The 21,477-nt window shown below is 42.0% G+C and overlaps 1 protein-coding gene across 1 annotated transcript in view; it reads right to left on the bottom strand.

Moving 5' to 3' along the window:
* Positions 1 to 21,477, bottom strand: part of BEND7 (BEN domain containing 7) — a 52,886-nt gene that overhangs the window by 10,121 nt on the left and 21,288 nt on the right. The window contains exons 4-7 of the mRNA XM_054178235.1: positions 20,261 to 20,383; positions 14,733 to 14,998; positions 9,915 to 10,140; positions 4,675 to 4,794 (exon numbers count right to left, since the gene is read on the bottom strand). Coding sequence (XP_054034210.1) covers positions 4,675 to 4,794; positions 9,915 to 10,140; positions 14,733 to 14,998; positions 20,261 to 20,383 — 735 coding nt within the window. The remainder of the gene's footprint in view (positions 1 to 4,674; positions 4,795 to 9,914; positions 10,141 to 14,732; positions 14,999 to 20,260; positions 20,384 to 21,477) is intronic.

Genomic DNA, 21,477 nt, shown 5'->3' with positions numbered 1-21,477 from the left:
AGCATGTTTTCTAACACTGCTGTATTTTCCTTTATGGAGCACGGCAATCAAAAGCTTCCAGGTTACTCACTAGGTTATGACTTCTCATGAGCAGCTCTCACCCTGTGTACTTTGGGAGCATTACTCACATAGTATCAGTTTTCCTGTCTATGCAACTGACAGCTGCTAGAGAATAATGGCTTACAAGCTCTTCAAAACATAAAAAGGGAGGAAGAACTTACTGTGAGAGATGTGTGACCCCTGACCTACTGCTTATTAATGGATGGAGAGTTTAGTAATCAAAAGGCTTGGATGCTACAACTGGCACTGAAGTGACATGAACAGCAAGTCAGCTCCTTCTGATTTCACCTGTTTTAAGATCTCTATGCTAATGGTCAACTGTCTCTTTCTGTGCTGCCACAGGCAAGCCACCAACCACCTACCCATGCTCTCTTTTGCAAGGTGAAAAGACCACGCCGTGGGAAACCCACTGCTGCAAATAACAAGGCGATCTGCATTGCAATTCATGCTGCTTTAAGAGAGGAAACCTATGCACATGCATTTTCATTTTCCTTTGATTTCTTCCCTTCCAGGGCTACTTCACAGCCCATCCCAGTCCAAAAGAGCTCAACTTCTGAGCTGGGAGAAGACAGATCTGGTACTACGAAGGTGTGCCCCAGTATGCTGTGCTGTTGGCATGAAATGGGACCAGCAGTCGAGGCTGAAGAATATTATCATACTCTTTCATTTTAATTATAACATCTGTTTGTAACATTAACCTCACAGTCTCTTCTCCCCTTTGTGACAGCCAACTTGTGAAATTTTGAAAAGCCTGAACAAGGCCAATAAAAATTTAATGTCAGTGACAGCTTTATTCTCAGATCTAACAAATATAAAAAAACCCAAGTACCTAAGTCTCAGATCTCAGGCACTCATCTGAAAGAACTAAGAAAAACCCAAGGCAAAATAAATAAAATGTTAAAAAAAATCCAGATATGAAAAATATTGTCACTGATTCAGAACTTAAATGAATTTTTATCAGGCTTTGGATAATAACCTTTCAAAATCTACACAGGGGAACTATTTTCTAGAAAGCAGAATTTTAAAGTGGGGGTTTTGTTGTTGGGTTTTTGTTTGTTGGTTTTTTGGTTTGGTTTTTTTTTTTGGTTTTAGCTTTCCAGGTAGGCAGCTTTTCTGTCCCTAATTCTAGATAAGTCAAACACAGTACATAAGGTTGAAGGTGGACAGCATCTATGATCCAGCGATCATGATTTCATTTAAGTTGGAAGCATTCAGAAGAGCACACCCTGTAAGAAGAGGTATGAAAAGCAGATCCACCCCACTCGTGCGAGAATTCTCTGAAATTATTAACATCACTGAAAGCTAAGGCAGGATTTACATTATCAGGCTGAAATAATGTTTCACAGGATAAAGCAGAGAGGGCTCCTTATGAATGCAGTATCTCACTGCCTGGTTTGAAATGAAAAACTAATCAGAGGATGTACTAAATAGCTCAGGGGAAGGCAAGCAGAATGGAAAGCCTGCCCCTTCTCTTTTAAATACTTCTGCTGTTAAAATTTAGCCCTGCTCAGTGGTGACTAAGAAGTTGTCTTGTGGCTTCTGTAAAATGAAAGGATCACCTTAAGCTTTCTCCATGTAAAGCCTGCTCATTACAACAAACCAGAGACCAATGTAGATAAATTGGTGTCATCAGGCAGCAAGGAGACACACTGATTGGCTCAGAAGGTCTGGGGTGAAATGAGCAGATTTGGTCTTTGGGCACCTTGGTCTACAGCCACAAACATAGCACACATTTCAGTAAGAAAATGGAGACAAAACTAAAAGAGAATGACCTGTCCTGAGAGTATGGACACGATAACATTCACTTGGGAGGGCTCAGCCTATGCTCCACTGGCCACCGGAGAACTGGAAGAGCTCAGAAGCTCCTCTGGAATCTTGAGGAGTCCACACCTCAGTGTCTGTGATCTCCATAGTTTTCAGAATTTTAAGAACTAGTTTTTGTAACATGGAGTCCTGGGACGCTTTATTCTGATAGTAGATCAAACCTCCTTCCATACCTGCCCTCACCTCCTGTACGGTCTCTGAAGGTTACACACAGCTTCAACAACTTTCGTATGGCTTCACAATGAATAGTTAAGTGCACAGTTTCCACATAACCAGTTTTAGATCAGGACGAAGCTGCTGAGGGTTGTGAGACTGTATTAGCAAACATTGCAACATCCTTCCCTCAGTTCTGCAGACTTCCCCAGGCATCTGCTAACAGCCATGGTTCGAAACAAAGTAGGAGTAGATGGAGCTGTCACCTGACCAGCTTACATTCATCACATCAGCAGCTCCCATTTGTGACATAGAATATTAACAAATCTTATTTCAACAAGGTGAATATGTTAGTACAACCAGCTGTCTGCTCCTGCCACTCTGCTGCTATCTACTGCTTTGCTGTCACAAAGACTTTGGAAACTTCTGATTTGCTCCAGTGCACGGTCAGGTTGGGTTAGCTTAGGCCAGCAGTGGAGATGTTAAGGTGCAGATGGTCACAGAGGTGTGTCCAATCACCCCTGATAAATTGAAAAGAGCATGTCTGCCTGTGCCCTTCAGGGAATGGCCAGTAAACTAAGCAACACAAATGAAAAGCTTCTCTACCAGTTTAGGGACTGTGCACTTTTTTCAGCAAGTAAACCCCAGGAGCTGCTAGGTATTGCTCACCACTCATCCACATAACAGTTAACCAGTTTCCTTCCCTCTGTGGGCAGAGACAGATATTGGAGCCTATCTTACTCAGTCACACTATACTCAGCCTCACTTATTTTTTCTTCACAGTCTTGCTAGCCTAGAGATAATATCCTCTGCTTATATTTTCCTGTACTGAGAAAGGACCAGAGATGGAAGTGGCCCCATTTGAAAGGCAAAAGCTGAATGTCATTGTCATTTTAATTAATATCCTGCAGAGGCCTGAAGAAAAGCAAATAAAAAAGGATGAAAGAAAATAAAAATCAAAACAAAATTAGGTCAATCCTCTTTCCTGAGGGATCTTCTGCAGACAGCCCAAGGACCCTCTGCTCCCCACATCCCTGCACTGCACTCATCACCTTATTGAAGCCTGGCATCCCACTTCCACCCTCCTATCCCGGGGGAGGGCAGCCAGCCTTGGAAGGGGCAGAAAGCAGCCCTGTTGTACAACACCAGTAATCTGACACTGTCTTTAACAAGATTATCTTGTATCCCTCTCTCTTCCCTCCCCCAATACACACAAGAAACCCTTTTTAAGGCTAGTGCTGGTTTGCTTCTCGAGTCAGGGGAGCTTATGCTACTGAATAATCTGCCCTTTTTTCCTTTCCCTGTGTTATTTCTGCCTCTGAGTGTTTCTAATTTTCCTCAGTCTTACGCTTTTCCCTCCTAGCACTGACAATGTTATGGAGAATGATTTCAGGTGCCAGTCTAAGTGTGTGTTTCAGAGACAGCTTTAGACAGAGAATGTTTGCTCTCTGAGACAGGGAGCCAGAGAGGACACTTCCTGTGGTTTCACTCACCATCCCATAGCGACAGGGACCACCAGTATCCCCTGTGGAGCCATCAGATTTCCCATCCCATCAACCCGCCAATGCTAACAGGCATTTAATTGTGGTGATGGGCAGAAGGCAAGAGGAGAAAAAGGCAGGCAGCTAAATATGGTAACAGTGAAGCACCATGTTTAAGGACACTGGCACAAGTGATGTCCCTCAGACAAAGGTGTCGGATGCTCCAGGGGGAAGATAGGCAAGAAATACAACCACAAGAGAGCCTTAAGAAAAGACTAGGATGAGGAAGAGTAAGTGTAGCATTGTGTGAAAGCCCCCTTGTATGACAGAAGGCATGAAGATGGGAAGAAGACTAGATAAGGTTTAGACAGTAATTACACATCTCTGAATCAGTGATACTGCTTTCCCACAAATTCTACTGGGGATTTGAGACTGCACATTTCTGTTCACTGCTGGAGCTGAGAGCTCACCAGCTGCCTGCTGCTGGGGTGAAAGCTTAATTCTGAGCCTTCACCACAGGCTGGTTCCAGCCCCAAGTATGCAGGCTGTCCCAGCCCAAATTGAGTAGCTTTACTGCAAAACCCTACTTACAATACCTGTTACTCAGTGCTGGCAAGCTCCCTCCCATGTATTGCAGAACCTTGCTGGCACAGCCAGGGTGAATATTGGGGTTTTTTTGCTACAGTAATGTTGATTGTTTCACAGGGAATGTGAGAAAACTCATCTTTCCTTCCAGACACATAGTTTAGAGGTAAAGGTCATTTGTGTTATGTCTGAACAGTACAGTGAATGGCTTGTCAGACCAAATAATTCAGAATTAAAAGATTTCCACCTGTAAGCCTGGGTGGATCAGCTAGTTTGGGACTCCTATTTCATCAAACACTGGGAAGAAGAGTTTGGGCGTTAATGGAAAGGGGTAAAAGGCAACATGTGAGAAAGACTCAAAGTTAACTTGGCTGCAAAGACAGCCACCATACCAAACATAAAGAAACACTCTATACACAGAAACCTGCTAAAATCTCAGAGGTCTAGTTTTCACAGTGAACATGTAGAACTCTACAGTCAAGAAGAAAAAAACACTGCTGTGGACACAAAGGCTCTAAGCTTTTAATCTTGCACTCACATGTTGTTCCTGGTATTTTTTCTTTATACATACCTGAGCCTCTTTTTAATCGTCTTCTTGCAAGTTTAATTTGATCCTGAAGAATCTGGACCCAGTCCCTAGGACCAGGAAGTTTATCCACATGGTTAGCAGTGCAGTATTTTTCTGTAAAGACTGAAATAAAAAGATACCATCTTTTTGAAATGTGCCACTAGAATGAAGGAGACTGGAAAGGATTATAAGTAAAATACATCAAATAATCCACTTATCAAAAAAGCATTTAAATGGCCAAATCTAGGATTGTGAGAACAGAGTCTAACGCAGCACTTCACAAGTCTATCATTCCGAAGACATTTGTGTGTGTGAATACCATAGAAATACCACTGTTACTACTTATAAAAGCCTATCCCAGGGAAATGGTCTACACCTGATATTTTCTGCTCAGGAATTTCACACAAAACCCTCACAGAAAAATAGTAAACTTTGAACTGAGTCTCCAGATGTGGCAGGCACTTCTAAATGCTGCCTGCCATATGGTACAAGTGGAGAGCTGAAGACCTGGTCACTTGGTGGCTTCTTGGTCAGGTTCCTGAGGCTGCAGGCAAACTGATGAAAACCAAACAACCTACCCCTGTGGAAATCTCTACACTTCTCATACTACCAAATCAGATGGAATAAAATGTTTATATTGATACTAAAAAAAAAAGAAGCCATTTTTTGGAGAGAAACAAACAAACAAACAATCAACCCCCTGAAAGTATCCTGTAGGTCCAGTTTTATATTTTGTAAAAATGGCATATAGAGGGTCAATGTTATCTTTAATTCCATATTTACAGCAAACTTAGCAATGTTGTTCCAAAAATACAAAAATATAAACAGAGTGAAACTGATGCAATTGATTTTCATCACACAACTGAGAGATGTACAAAAAAATAAACAAAAGCAGAAATAGAAAAGAAAAATATTACTATTGCAGTCTTGGTCAGAGGTCTCAGAGCTCAGTGTCCAATTATGACTAGCAAACAAAGAGAGGAAAACTGGTCCCAGCTGAAGGAATTTGTAATCCTTGAGAATAAATGTCACACAAATGGGATGAAAAAGCGTGCAACATAAAATGACACTTGCAGTATTTTTATACACAGGCTTTTGAAACAGTGCTAGCTGGCAAGTACGTGGGGACTGAAAGCAATGACACGCTCCAAACTCTTTCCGTGGTAACAACTTCACAAAACCGCTGCATGAAGAGTGTTAGCAGTAATTCCTCTGTAGTCTGAGCAGCAAGGACATCAGACCAGCCCTGAGGGCTTCTCAGAGAAGTAGATACAGCCCCCCACATTGCCAGTGTCCAACCTGAAACAATTATGTCTCTCTGAAGGCAGAAATAATGTTTTCCTTCTGAATCCATACTGTACCTGACACAATGGAAACCTGATCAATGACTTAATACTCCTACTGACTTCACACACACACTTCCTGATTATGACCAAGGCCTGGTGACAATCTGACATTCAGCAGTACCCAGACAACACACTGAAGGTGCCTGCTGTGGGAATTTTGGCTACTGTCTGCTGTTGCCTGCACAGGAAGCCAGCATCTGGCAGCCTTGGAGAGCCAATATGCTAACTTGCTTCTCTAACTTGTTTGTTCTCTTGAATCAAAGTCAGAATAGCTTTGATTGCTCAATGTGTGGTTAGGGAAACACCAATATGAGCACAAAGGAATAGGAATGTAATAGGAAGGAAGCAGGAGAAATGGGACCTCTCTTTCTAATCCACCTGAGCTGCATGGTACTAACACCAACTCCATTATAGATCACAGACTGGTTTGACTGAAAGGGACTTTTAAAGCTCCTCTAGTCCAATCCTCTTGCCATGAGCAGGGACATCACTAGATCAGGTAGCTCAGAGCCCTGTCCAACCTGACTGTGAGTGTTTCCAGGGATGGGGCATCCACAGCTTTTCTGGGCAATCTGTGCCAGCATCTCATCATCCTCATCACTGAAAATAAAAGTCTTCCTGATGTCCAATCTAAGCCTACCCTCTTCCAGTTTAAAACTGCTGCCCTTTGCCCTGTCACTACAGGCTTTGGGAAATGTCTTTTTCCATCTTTTTATGGCCCCCCCTTAAAGCACTGAAAGGCTCCAATAAGGTCATGCCAGAACCTTCTCTTCTCCAGGCTGAACCACGCCTACTCTCTAAGCCTTTCTTCACAGGAGAAATGCCCCAGCCCTTGGATCACTTTTGTGGCCTACTCTGGACCTGCTTTAACAGGGTGCTGAGGACTCCTGAGATGGATGCAGTACTCCAGGTGAGGTACTATCAGAGTGGAGTAGAGATGCAGAATCATCTACCCTCACCTGCTGATCACACTTCTTTTGATGCAGCCCAAGACGCTGTTTGCCTTCTGGGCTGTGAGTGAACATTGCTGGCTCATGTCCAGCTTTTAATCCACCAACAACCCCAAATCCTTCTCTGCAGAGCTGCTCTCAATACCTTCATCCTCTAGTTTGTACTGATACCAAAGATTGCCCTGCCCCAGGTGCAGGACCTTGCTCATGGCCTAGTTAAACTTCAGGAGGTTTACATGACCCCACTCCTCAGGCCTACCAAGGTCCCTCTGGATGGCAATGCTTCCCTCTAGCAAATCAATTGCATCACCCAGCTTGCTAAGCGTGCACTCAATCCTACTGTCTACGTGACTGATGAAGATATTAAATCCTATTGGTCCTGCTAGGGGCCTAAGGGACACATCACACATCTGAACACAGTTCATTGAATTCTGCAGGGAAGGACTTCATTTGCTAGATTTCTAGTCACAACATAAAGCAAAAATAATAACTTCTGGATTTTTTTGTTGTCATTGGGTTTTGTGGGTTTTTTCCCCCACATCTTCCCCCTCCCACCCCCTCCCCGGTTCTGAGTGAAAGATTGATGCAACTCACAAGGGAAATTGATGGGCCAGGAGAAGCACTGCAAATAATTCAACAAGTGCTACTGAATACCCAAAGTCATGAGAAAGAATTTCTCCCTGGCTAATCATCCTTTTCCAGAAGCATCACATTGCTTTTAAGGAAGGCAGTTAAAATGTTTTAAGACAGGAAGAGCAATTTTCAAGCACAGTCCCTCCTTTAAGCTCTCTGCTCATTATTGTCATGAATGTAGTCTATTCACTACTTTCATATTTATGTCATGGAAAAAGGGCTAAAAGTTCCCCTACAGGGTATCTGGGCACGTGGTAGAGGAACATCCTAATGGTAATAAAGCAAACAACGTGATATTGTTCTTGCAGAGATTTCACACTGGCTCAGTTATTTCTTGGAACAAATGAAACCACAGCATCTGACAGCAGAGCTCTTTGATGGGAGGAAGGGTGCTATTGGAGTCAGCCTGAGTCAAGATCCACAGGAGGTCAGTCATTGGCATCTTATTCCATCACAGCTTTTAGGCTTTCCTATCAGGGATCAGGTACTAGCATTTGGGCAATACTGTGGAAGCCAATAAAGATCATTGTTATTACAGGAGCATCTAGCAGTACCCATCACAGATGAAATTTATCTGTTGAAACTACAACTCCTGCCTTTCTTCTCTCAAACTCAAGTGAAGTGGTTCAACCAAGTCTCAGAATTTGCTCCATTAATATGAGTGTAGCAACTGAGAAACATTGCTTTCTGTAGTGGGTGATGACTGCTGTTTCAATAGTGCTGCTGCATCTACTAAGAAACATTTTTTTAATCACAGTGCTGCTCAAATTAGGGCATTAAAAAAAAAAGTAATCTTTAACTCCCTTTTTTTTCCATTTAACTTATTTATTAAAGCTTTTAAGGGAGAGTGAGCTACGAACAAATTGAATTCAGCTTCCGATTTTTGCAGATTATTGAGTACAAGAAAAGAAGATACAAAGTTTGAGACTGAAACCGGATTTTAAGCATAATTTTGAAAAAAAATTGCAAGTTACTTTGTAGAATGTATTAGGACTATGACATCACCACAATATATACTTTATTGCAGAACTGCACAGGTTGAAAAGGTCTTCTGAAGGTGTCCACGTTCAGCCTGCTGCTCAAAGCACGGCCAACTAGATCCTGGTACTGTCAAGTACCAGTCAAGTTTTATGTATTTCCAAGGATGGTGATCTTGCAGCTGCTCTGAGCCCCTATTAATTGTCCAATCACCCATATGTGGAAAAAGCTCTTCCTTATATCATGCTGAAATTTTCCATGTGTCCAGTGCCCCCTGTGCCTCTGAGAACAGTCTGACTTCACCTTCTGTGCACCATCCCAGCAGATAGTTGTGGACAGCAATAACATTTCTCCAGAATCATCTTCTCTCCAGGTCTTTCAGACTCTCGTATGTCACTTCTCATACATATTTCACCACTTACCTGCTTCAGCACTGCAAGTTTTGGTGTCTCTCCACTGGACTCAAGCCAATAAGTCAACATCTTTCTTGCATGGGGAGAGAGGGCCATAAGAGGACACAGAGATGTTTGGAAAAACTTTCTTTGCCTCCTTTTGCTGCCAATGGTCTTATAGAAGTTCTTTTTGTGTCAAGTCTCCTAGGTTAGCAATCTGTACCTCAGGACAAGTCACAGGCTCTAAAATAAGGCTCTACATTGCAAGCCAGCCTGTCTTTTGGTAATTTAGGTATTGTCACTACTATATCAGTTTTCAAATTAATAGAATCCAGTCCAGCATCTCTGGCCTAATAGTTGCTCTTTACATATTGAAATGACAGAGTTTGGAGGTCCATGTGTTTTTTCTAGAAGCCAGAAAGCAGGGATAGCTAAGAAAAATCACCCAGTACAGGATTCTCACACTAACTATGAAATTTGACCCCACAAGTAAAGAGCCACCACCGTTCTTGTTATCATCAAACTCATCTCAGTCCTAATATTATCTTCCTCCATCTCTCCCCAGTCTAGCCACTACTTAGAGAGCAGACACAGTCAGATGCAGTGCAAGCCTCAGAATTTTGACTGAAGAGAATCAGTTATGCTGTTATTACATTTTCAGGATTTCATTGCATCTCAGATATCTGGGAAAATTAATAAATTCTCTTATATGAACATGGAGTTTCTAACCTTAGAGCCTGACTTCAGAAACCAGGATCATTGGCTTAAAATTAACACAAGCTGTCCCCGTAGAAGCTATTTTTAAACAAGTGAATGAAAGGGAATAAAAATAAGACTGCATATTTTAATAGACCTAACACACGTCAGAAATTCTAATCCCCTTACACTCTCTTTAGCTGAGAATACGTTCTAATTGCACACAAGAAAGAAAGTAAAAACCATACCTTTTATTGCACCCACAATATTTTGGTCTAGTCCTTTCCGGTTGTCATTGAGCCCTCTTTTCCTTTTGCCATTTGGTAAAGAGTTAGCCAAAGTCTTGTCATCAAAAAATGCACAGACCAGCTTCCTAAAGAGCAGACTTCCTGAGCGAGTATAGTTTGATAATATAGAGTCCAGCTGAGATTTTGGCATGAAGACGTCAAAGCCTTCTGCAAGTTGCACTTCTGGCTACCAAAAGAATAGAAATGTTTTAATTAAATGAGCATTCAAAGGCATTGTTTTACTTCAACCATGTGTTTAGTGAGACTTTACAACCATTTAATCAGACTATGAATCGTTCCCCAGCTATTCAGTACCACAGCAGCCTCATGGAAATCAAACCCCATCAGTTGAATAAGCACCTTAAAAGGCAAATCAAATCATTATGCTCATGTCTAGTCACTGTAATAGTTAACAATTGCTGACATGATTTCTAGCTGCACAGAAAGAGAAAAGGTACCTTTCAGTATTGGATAATAATGACAAACCAGAGGATCATCCCAGAGCAATACTCTCATGCAATGATTTTGGACACTTATCTCACTATTTCACTGCCAAGGAGCGAAGGAGTGTGCAGTGGGGCAGCCAGGAATTTCCAAGAAGCACAACTGCAGGACTGCCACACCAATTCACGTGGTTTCCCAAGAGGGCTTCCAGTGCATACAGCCCATTTCAGTAGAAGTAGATGATGAGTTTGAGGCTGCCCTTGGAGCCAGCACTTGGTGATCATTCATTTCTCCCTCCTATTCATACTCTCAAAATGCATCCTTAGAAGAGGATGATGTTAGTTTATTTCAGCATAAAAACCCCTAGTTGTAAATCACAGAGATTTATGTGACTGCTAGAAACTGAGATGAAGAAGAGGAAGCAAGATCATCCTGCATTTCACAAGAGTCTCAAGTAAACTGTGGGCCAAAGCAGAAGGCGGCGCTCAAGAAAGTCCCCTTACTGTACATATTAGAGATTACACAATATTTAATCACAGAATCATAGAATTGTTTGGGTTAGGAAGGGACCTTTAAAGGTCACCTAGTCTTTGCAATATTTTCTTCTGTGACTATCTCAAAGTGCTTACACATGACATCTGTATGGAATAATTATAAATCTAGGAGGAATATGCACCATGAAAGATTTTATATGGAAGTTAGCAAGGGAGGAAAAATCAGTGCTCATGAGGGGAGAAAATAAGCTAACATTACATCCATGCTCCCAATAACTTGCTCTTTTTCTTCCCATCCATGAAAATATATCCACTAGTGATGGCTTGTTTTCAAAGATGTTTACAGAGCAAGAACAAATGCCATCTCACATCAAATCACCTGCAAATGTCTTGAGTCTAGACAGAAGAAAGGGCTGCCAATCTCAGAAAGGTTTGGCTCTCTAACTATCTTCCCAGGGATTTTTAAAAATCAGTATTAAGAGAGATACACCAAGAAAAATATTTTCAAAGCACATACTGTCATTGGATATACATATGTATGGTGCAATAAACCCAAAGATTACAATGTGTTGGGAAGCCAGGATGAAAAATCTTCAAATATGCAGGTAGGGAAACAAAACCAAACCAAAAAAACCCCCACAACTCTAAAAAGCAGCTAAGTTTCTCAGCTCATTCTGGATAAAATGTTGGTTTGTTTTATCTTGAGAACTTTCCAAATGCTACATCCAGTAAAAGTCAGAGTTACTGTATTTGACATTTGATGATCTTCTGCTGTATGTGGGGTTTTGATACTTTAAACTTTTTGGTGACAGAAAAGACTTCTAAGAGTAAATAGATGTGGTCCCAGTTTACAATTTGGGAAAGATTCTTCATGTTAATCAAGAATCAGAACGTAGTTGTCATGGTGATGAAGGTATCCTGTCCTATTCTGTTATGTGGGTCTCAGGTCCTACAAAATCAATCTAAGATGACCTCAGTGATACAAGATGCTGAGGGCAGACAAATCATCTTCATTAATACAGCTGTAAAACCATTTCAAACCTTACCAGAACACCAGCATGGAGGAAACAATAATATTTCACTTTTGACTATTTTATTCTTAATGTAGGAATCAATTTGTATGTCAGTGAAATAATTTGAAGGCAAAATGCTGATTTATTCTCACTTTCTTTTAGCAGTAAACTATTTTTCAATCACAGACAATCAGCACCTAATAGAACTTTATGATCACTTTGAATGCAATTTCTCAAAAGGAAAAGCAATTGTTAGTAGATAATGATCGTGGCATAAGGAACTGCTGGGTAAATTATTTGTGTACAATAAAATAAATAAGACCTGAATGCCAAAGGCTTTTGCTGTGCTAAAATTAACAGGCAATGAATCAAATTTAACCCTAGACATTTCAGTAGGTTGCACCATGCAGATTAGAAATTATTTGGTTAGAAATAAAATATTATAACATTAAAACAAACATAAGAAAACTTAACTAAGAGTAAAAAAAATCATTACATTTAAAATGCAGGTTCCCTGATTTAGGAGCCAGATTAAGAGTCAGCCCCACAAAGACTTTTTACACCTCCATAAGCAGCAGTATTTAATCTCAGTAAATCTGAACTAATTGCACTGGTTTGGGTAGTTCCAGTTTTATACACATTAAACTGAGCTTTTTCTCCAAGTTCAATAAATATTGGCAAAAGAAGCGTGGCGGCAGCCCTGGCGTATGACACAGCACACACTACAGACAGCCCCGTGCAGCGTTCTCAAGGGAACACTTATTTATGGTGCTGTGTAAAATGTCTCAGTTTTTTCAGGCACTCAGACAGGCTGGTCGTGAGCACACTAGAGATGCTTATGAATAAATGGAGAAGGATAATACCACCATTCATTCTGAAAGAAGTCACTTTCTTTAGCCTTCTCAAAATGTTTAAGGTCACATTTTATTTTCGCTGTTAAATATATCTATTTCAAAACTCAACTGTTTTCTTTCCAAAGATGAAACAACATCAATTTGTTTGTCTTGGGCTTCTGGCTCTGTAAATTTAGTCAACTACTGTGGCAAGCAGGGGGCAAAGCATGGGAGGGCAGATGAGGACTTAATTTATGAGCTACATGCTTTCTTTTTTTTTTTTCCCCCTAGGTCAAATTGGCACCTAAGAAGAATTGTGTCCAGCAAAGGAACACATTCATAAAGTCAAATTAAATTCCATTGCAAGTACAAAACTGTTTTCAAAACTGTGTTTCAAGCTGAAAAGTGTGCCACAAGCGAAGAAAAATTGTAAGCACAAATTGCAGAACGGAGATAAATTACCCATCCCTTCCCAAACCATTCCCTCAAACATTATTGAGCAGAATGTTACAAAAGGAAAACCTCTGAAAAAGCATCAAACAAGTTACTCTCTATCGCCACACGGACTCTGTGGCATGAGACGGCAATCTAATTAGTGGTGTGGCTTGCATCTATATAAGTGAATTATCATGACTGCTCTTTTTTATTATTAGTTCCCACTTCCAGAAAGGTAGAGCATTATCTGCTGCATTGTTTTCATTTATGCTTATTGATACTGAATTTAATTATGTTTTTCTAGCTCATGGTACTATGGAAATTGGAAACTGCCTGCTGAAAATTAAAAATATATTAGAGAAATTAATGATCAGTTTACTCATCAGTCAACTGCTTCCAGATGACATCTATTTGATCATTGAACAAAGCCAATCAGGCACCAGATGCACGAAATCTCTATCAATACGTACATATTCCAGCAAGCCAGAAAACGTGCTTCTTACAATTTTACATGAGAAAAGTACAGATTTTTAGAGTGGCAAATTTTGGCCCCTTTATTTACACTAACATCATCAACAGTGCCAAGGCCCTCATCCAGCAACCACAGCAAGCAGGAGACTTGAACACCTCTCCTATGCAGAAAGACTTGAGAGAACTGGACTGTTCAGTCTTGAGAAGAGAGGGGTGAGAGGGTATCTTATCAATGTCTACAAACATCTGAGTAGGTGTCAAGATGAAGGTGACAGTCTCTTTGGTAGTGTCCGGGGACAGGACAAGGAACAACAGGTATAAGCTAGAACACACAAAGTTCCACCGCAACACAAGGGGACACTTCTTTACAGTGAGGGTGATAGACTACTGGCACAGGCTGCCCAGAGAGGTTGTGGAGTCTCCTTCTCTGGAGAGAGGTTGTGGAGTCTCCTTCTCTGCTTGTATGTGTTCCTGTGCAGCCTGCTCTAGGTGATCCTGCTTTGGCAGGGGGGTTGCACTTGATGATTTCTGGATGTCCCTTCCAACCCCTAACATTCCATGTGTATTGACCACCAGATCTGACTTGGCAAAGACTGAGATAAAAACTTAAGAGGTGAGGAGTTCCCTGCAGCCAGTGGGACCAGCCAGGCATGAAACACAGCACAAAAATACGCCTTGGCAGGATAAAAGCATATGTGTGGATTAGGTGCACTCATCAGCAAATGACAGGGTTGTGAAGGGTTGATACATACAGCACTTTTCACAGCTTCTGATCTCTTTGTGGGTCTTGGCAACAGGAGAGATGAAGAACAAGTTTCCACTACAAGCTCAAACAACAGGCAGCCTTGAACTCGAGGGGGAACTGCATGCTCATGGAAGTTAAAAAAAAAAACAAAACCAAAACCCCCAACACTTTGTAATCAGCACTTCCCATGTCTAACCCTACTGCTTCCATTCTCTTACCCAAGATTTGCTTCTTTATTCTAACAAAAAGTAGAAACACACATCAACTTGACTTGAGTACAGATTGTCCTGAATGAGTTAGTTCTTTAAAATCCTGTAATCTTGTGCATTAAAATATTAACTTACATCTGATGAAGCTGATTCAAGGATAATTCCAAATCCTGAAACAGGGGTTTCTGGTTTTAAAGGGGGTTCAACTTCTTGAAGACTTGATCGTTCTGAGTTTGCCGACAGCTTCTTTTCGTTCTCTGCAGAGTTGGGTTTCTTATTCATGGGAATTGGTTCAACAGTTTTGAGGGGCAGTTTTTTCTTTTTATTTCTCTTTCTTGATATTGTTGACTTTTGTGCACAAATCAGAGGAACAGGAGGTTGCTGTCTGTTTTGAGTCCCAACTGAATGAAAGAAAGTAACGAATTGAATTTACAGACAAAAGCACGTGTACAACCACACAGAGGCAACCATTAAAGTACCAACATACTGAACTTGCATCTTCTGCATAAGTGCTAGGGTTTTCAGCCTGTCTGGCCATGTGAAACAGTTACACTGTTATCACTTTTGCCTAATCTTCCAGTCTGCATAATGGGAGTAATGACACAGAGCTCTACTCTGAGTTTTTTTCAAGACATATGATGGATAGCATTTTAGGAAAATTAGGAGTACCTCTTCTTTTTCTTAGTGACCACTGGATGGCTGGTGACATGAAGGACTTAAGCAATGATTAGGAAAGCACTGAAGCAATGAAAATTATCAGGGAGGCTGGAACACCTCTGCTACAAGGACAGGCTAAGGAAGCTGGGGCTGTTCAGCATGGAGAAAGCTCTGGGGCAATCTAATAGCAGCCTTCCAGTACTCGAAGGGAGCCTACAAGAAGGCTGCAGAGGGACTATTTACAAAGTTGCCTATAGTGATGGGAAAAGGGGCAATGGTTTGAGATTAGAGAAGAGTAGATTTAGACTGGATGTTAGGAACAAATTTTTTACCACAGAGTGGTGGAACACTGGAACAAGTTGCCCAGGGAGGTAACTGAGGTCCCATCCCTGAAGATGGTCAGGGAGGTTGGACTAGATGACCTTTGGAGGTCACTTCCAAGCCAAACCATCCTATGATTAATTTGTACAGCCTCCTGAATGACTTAGAATCTTTTCCTGATAAATTAAGAAAATTCAAGTACTAATGCAATTACTCTTATTTTTATGAATGTGGTACCCAAGTTAATTACCTTGGCAAGAACATTTCACACACAGAATCACACAGAATGTTAGGGGTTGGAAGGGACTTCAAAAGATCATCTAGTCCAACCCCCCTGCCAGAGGATCACCTGTAGCAGATCACACTGGAACGCATCCAGGTGGGTATCACAGTATCACAGTATAACTAAGGTTGGAAGAGACCCCAAGGATCATCAAGTCCAACCTGTCCCAACAGACCTCACGACTAGACCATGGCACCAAGTGCCACGTCCAATCCCCTCTTGAACACCTCCAGGGACGGCGACTCCACCACCTCCCTGGGCAGCCCATTCCAATGACGAATACATAGAATACATAGAATACATAGAATAAACCAGGTTGGCAACACCACCCAAACAACTAACCCACGGCACCAAGCACCCCATCAAGTCTTCTCCTGAAAACCTCCAGTGATGGCGACTCCACCACCTCCCCAGGCAGCCCATTCCAATGGGCAATCACTCTTTCTGTATAGAACTTTTTCCTAACATCTAGCCTGAACGACTTGCTCAGTGAAGAACTTTTTCCTCACCTCGAGTCTAAACCTCCCCTGGCACAGCTTGAGACTTTGTCCCCTTGTTCTGGTGCTGGTTGCCTGGGAGAAGAGACCAACCCCTTCCTGGCTACAACCACCTTTCAGGTAGTTGTAGAGGGCAATGAGGTCACCCCTGATCCTTCTCTTCTCCAGGCTAAACAATCCCAGCTCCCTCAGCCTCTCCTCATAGGCCTTGTGCTCAAGGCCTCTCACCAGCCTTGTTGCCCTTCTCTGGACATGTTCAAGTGTCTCGATGTCCTTCTTAAACTGAGGGGCCCAGAACTGGACACAGTACTCAAGGTGTGGCCTAACCAATGCAGAGTACAGGGGCACAATGACCTCCCTGCTCCTGCTGGCCACACTATTCCTAATACAGGCCAGAATGCCATTGGCCCTCATGGCCACCTGGGCACACTGCTGGCTCATGTTTAGGTGGGTGTCAATCAGCACCCCCAGGTCCCTCTCTGTTTGGCAGCTCTCCAGCCACTCTGACCCCAGCCTGTAGCTCTGCATGGGGTTGCCGTGGCCAAAGTGCAGCACCCGGCACTTGGACTTATTAAATGCCATCCCATTGGACTCTGCCCATCTGTCCAGTCGGTCGAGGTCCCTCTGCAGAGCCTTTCTACCCTCTAACTGACTAACATCTGTTCCCAACTTGGTGTCATCTGCAAACTTGCTGATGACTGACTCAACCCCCTCATCCAGATCATCAATGAAGATGTTAAAGAGGATGGGGCCCAGCACTGATCCCTGGGGGACGCCACTGGTGACTGGCCGCCAGCTGGATGTGGCACCATTCACCACCACTCTCTGGGCTCGGCCCTCCAGCCAGTTCCTAACCCAGCACAGAGTGCTGCTGTCCAAGCCACGAGCTGACAGCTTAGCCAGCAGTTTACTGTGGGGGACGGTGTCAAAGGCCTTGCTGAAGTCCAGATAGACTACATCCACAGGCCTCCCCACGTCCACCAGATAGGTCACCTGATCATAGAAGGAGATCAGGTTGGAGAGGCAGGACCTGCCCTTCCTAAATCCATGTTGGCTGGACCTGAGCCCTTGGCCATCCTTCAGGTGCGCAGTTATTGCCTCCAGGATAATCTGTTCCATCACTTTCCCTGGCACTGAGGTCAGGCTGACTGGCCTGTAGTTTCCAGGTTCCTCCATCCAGCCCTTCTTGTGGATGGGGACCACGTTGGCCAGTTTCCAGTCATCTGGGACCTCTCCAGTGAGCCAGGACTGGAGGAAAATGATGGAGAGGAGCTTGGCCAGCTCATCTGCCAGCTCTCTCAGCACCCTAGGATGGATCCCATCCAGTCCCATGGACTTGTGAGTGTCCAAGTGGCTCAGCAGGTCCCGAACTAATTCCTCATGGATTTCCAGGGCATCACACTGCTCCCCAACCCTATTACCCAGCTCAGGAGGCCACTCATCCTGAACTCCTGCCTTGCTGTTAAACATTGAGGCAAAGAAGGTGTTCAGGACCTCAGCCTTTTCCTCGTCTTCAATCACAGTGTTCCCCTCCAGGTCCAGTAAGGAGTGGAGGTTCTTCTTGCCCTTCTTTTTAGTGTTGTAAAAATGCTTTTTATTGCCTTTGACAGAGGTGGCCAGCTTCAGTTCCAACTGGGCCTTTGCCTCTCTAATTTTATTCCTACATAGTCTAACCACTTCCTTGAACATACCTTGAGAAGCCTTCCCCTCCTTCCAAATGTGATACCATTTCAAAAATGAGTGAAAATACTATTCTATAGTTTAATTTCTGGCAAGAAAGTAACCCAAAGCTGCATCAGATTGTCTTGCTCATACACAGAAACTGACAGTTCACCTGTTACCTCTAAAATCTAAGAGATCATATTTATATTCATCAATATTTTGCATTTCCCAATATCCAGTATAAATTAAGGCACCAATCCTGAACCTGTGTCAATGTGAGCAAGTCCTCCATCAGAATGCTATGCAGATACAGTAAGATCAAGGTTTTAAAAAAAATAAAGCCAAAAGTCAAAAGTGCTACACATGCAAATAAAACTCATTCAAGCTACAGGTGAACTACAAATATTCCTCATCTGCAAAGCTTCGGGGAAAAAAACCAAAACAAACAAAACCAACCAACCAACACCTTGGAATATTGTTTATTAAAAGACTTCTGGGATGTTTAATTTCTGGCAAGGATTTACAAGATTGTAATTTGTAGTTTATCACTTAGACAGAAGGGTGTTTAATTGCTATTACACTTTCACTTACATGTTTGCATTTTAATTTTTGTTCTTTTAGCAACAAAAATGCCGATTTTCCTTCTCTGCAAAAATCATCATTACATGCCTACCAGAAAATATGAACTATTCCTGGTGAATCAAGAGAGTCACAAATTAACAAGGTACTTATACTGTAGACACATAAACTCTAGAAACATTCCTGCTGTTGAAGAGCCAGCTTTTCTGGCATAAACCCCACTTCTGTACCTCTTCCCACAAGCTGATTTTAATCATGCACATAATTTCAATGAAATTGATGCAACTGAGTACAGAATTCCTTGTCCTAGCAAAGACTGCAAAGCAGGGCCTTGTTTGGCTTCTTTGTAAATCCATGGTTTTAGAAAAGCACTTTCATGTGTATCAACTGCTATTACAAAACCTGTCTGATCCTTCCCGTTGCTCACTCAAGCATTATATGCTGTAGAGACAAGGAGTTTAGTCAGCCCTTCACTCCACCCATATTTCAGTTGATTACTCAACACTCCCTTTTTCACAGAGGTCATATCCAGCCACTCTAAGAGAAAAGCCTCCATGGCTCTACCCCTCATCACTCACACTGGACAGGCAACCCAATTGCCAAAATTTCCAACTCCAACTCCTCATTAGTATTAACACTAATTTTTTTGAAGCATGGAGGCTGCAGCTTCACAGCATCCTATGATGAACTACTTAACTCCTAGCTGCAATGACCTTGTTATGCTTCTGGTGCTAGTGCTCTTCTGGCACTGCACTGTGCTGCTTCAGATTTTAATCGAGAAGAAAACTGAAGAGTTTTCCGCAATGAACTGATTATTGCTGGTTGAGCCAGTAGAAGGAACTGGTAAACCAGCCTGAAGAAGGGTGGAGGCCACAACAGCTAGCTCAGTTGAGGGTGCCACAGAGCTGTAACTTTAAAGATCTTTCAATGAAGTGTTACACAATAACTTTAAAGTGGCCTTTCAATATTTTTTTTACCTCTAAGATTAGTGAACTGGTAAGTAGATAACAGGTAAAGTAGCATTCTGGACTGCTGAATGAATACACTGTGAAAACAAACTGGGAGTGATTATGTCAGATTGACCTACCCACTCAGCTCCCATTACTAATCATATTAGATTTTTGGTTTTTCATTTCACCTTAAAAGATTCCTAAGAGATCATATCTCATGTTACAGGTAAGGATCTGAGAAGTTAAAATTACACTTGACTTTGAACAATGTGTCAAGAGAGTGGGAAACAGTCCAGCTTTTCCTGAGATTCCACATAGACAGCATTAGGACAAGGGGGAATGGTTTGAAGCTGAGGGAGAGTAGGTTTAGACTGGATCTTAGGAAGAAGTTCTTCAGTACGACAGTGATAGGACTCTGTAATAGGTTGCCCAGGGAGGCTCCCCGGGGGTGTTCAAGGCCAGGTTGGATGAGGCCTTGAGCAGCCGAGTCTAATTGAGAGGTGTCCCTGCCCATGGCAGGGAGGTTGGAGTAGATGATCTATGAGGTCCCTTCCAACCTAAGCCTTTCCGTGATTCTGATTTCTTCTAACAAGAAAATCATAGAAACATTGATTATTTTGGACTGGAAAGCATCTCCAAAGATCATCTAGTACAACCTCCATCTTTAAGTAGATACTTGTTATGAGTACACAAGTAAGGGGCTGGTCATTGTACCTGCTTGAATCTGCATCAGTTTCCGCATGGTCTTGAGCTCTTGAAGAATAGCCTGTAGGGTTGACTGACAATTACATGTACAGCAGTTTGGTCCAACTGATGAATTCACCATTGGGATTTCTCCTGAAAGAGAGAGGAATGAAACAGGGAAGACATGATGTAACCCACACAAAATCACCAAAACAACTATTACCAGCAAGCATTTGAAACTATTATCAATACACCAAATCATGAAATTAGATCCAAAGCAAGAAAGCATAGTTTTCAACATGGTCCTGTTTAAGAGGAAGGGGTTACTAGTTTTCATCCAATTGCTAGTATGTGCAATTATATAAAATAAAGGATGCAATGTTGCATGGGTCTGGAGAAGACTGCTCAGAGCGTGAATACAATGCACTCTTCACAGCAGGGCTCGCTATTGTCAGGCTAGTTCATCCTGAATAACAATAGCACCAAACCTCATTATAAACATCCTCATTTTATCACACACACACACAAAAAGCCCATCTCACAGAACGGTCTCACAAAGAATGAAGACAGTCTGTGCAATAAAGGTTTATACTGTACATGAAATGAAGGCCTAAGAATTTTCAAACTCCTTGAATGTTACATGTGATTCTTTACCATGTAAAGAACTGAGAATGAAAATAAAATACCCTGTTGGGAAGAAAAAAAAAAATAAAAAAAAGTAAAGATGGAAAAGAATCACCACCAAGGAAAGCTGGCAAATCTCCTCTGTTTGCTAGAGTGGGATTATTTTCTGTGACATGTTTTCCAGCACTGTGACCTACAAGATCCATAGTTTCCCTCTAAAAATGAATATAGTTGTTTAAAAAATGTTTCTTTTCTAGCAATTCTTACTAGTGTTTAACATACTTCTAGTTCTATCCCTTAGCAGTGCCTTTATTACTGCCCAGCTTTCTAGAATGCCTTTGCATTGTAGGTCCTGAATTAGGCCAGGCTCTAACAGCTGAGAGATTTCTCAGTTTGCCTGAATAGGTATATCCTGCACTTTAGTTTAAAATAGCTGCATCCCTGGCTTTAATGCTGCAAACAAAAAAAATCAGAATTCAACAAAACTGCTTGAGACTTAGGCCAGATGAGATGTGGCCCCCTTCATTTCAAAATGTGCTTCCAGTTATTTAAATTGATGGCTATTTTACTGCTCATCAAAGCGTGCAAGAGGAGGAATGATCATTGTATGAAGACAGGTACAA

The sequence above is a fragment of the Dryobates pubescens genome, chromosome Z (assembly GCF_014839835.1).
Source record: "Dryobates pubescens isolate bDryPub1 chromosome Z, bDryPub1.pri, whole genome shotgun sequence".
Lineage (NCBI taxonomy): Eukaryota > Metazoa > Chordata > Aves > Piciformes > Picidae > Dryobates > Dryobates pubescens.
The sequence above is the reverse complement of the archived record's forward strand: the minus strand, read 5'-3'. Positions and strand labels throughout refer to the sequence as shown.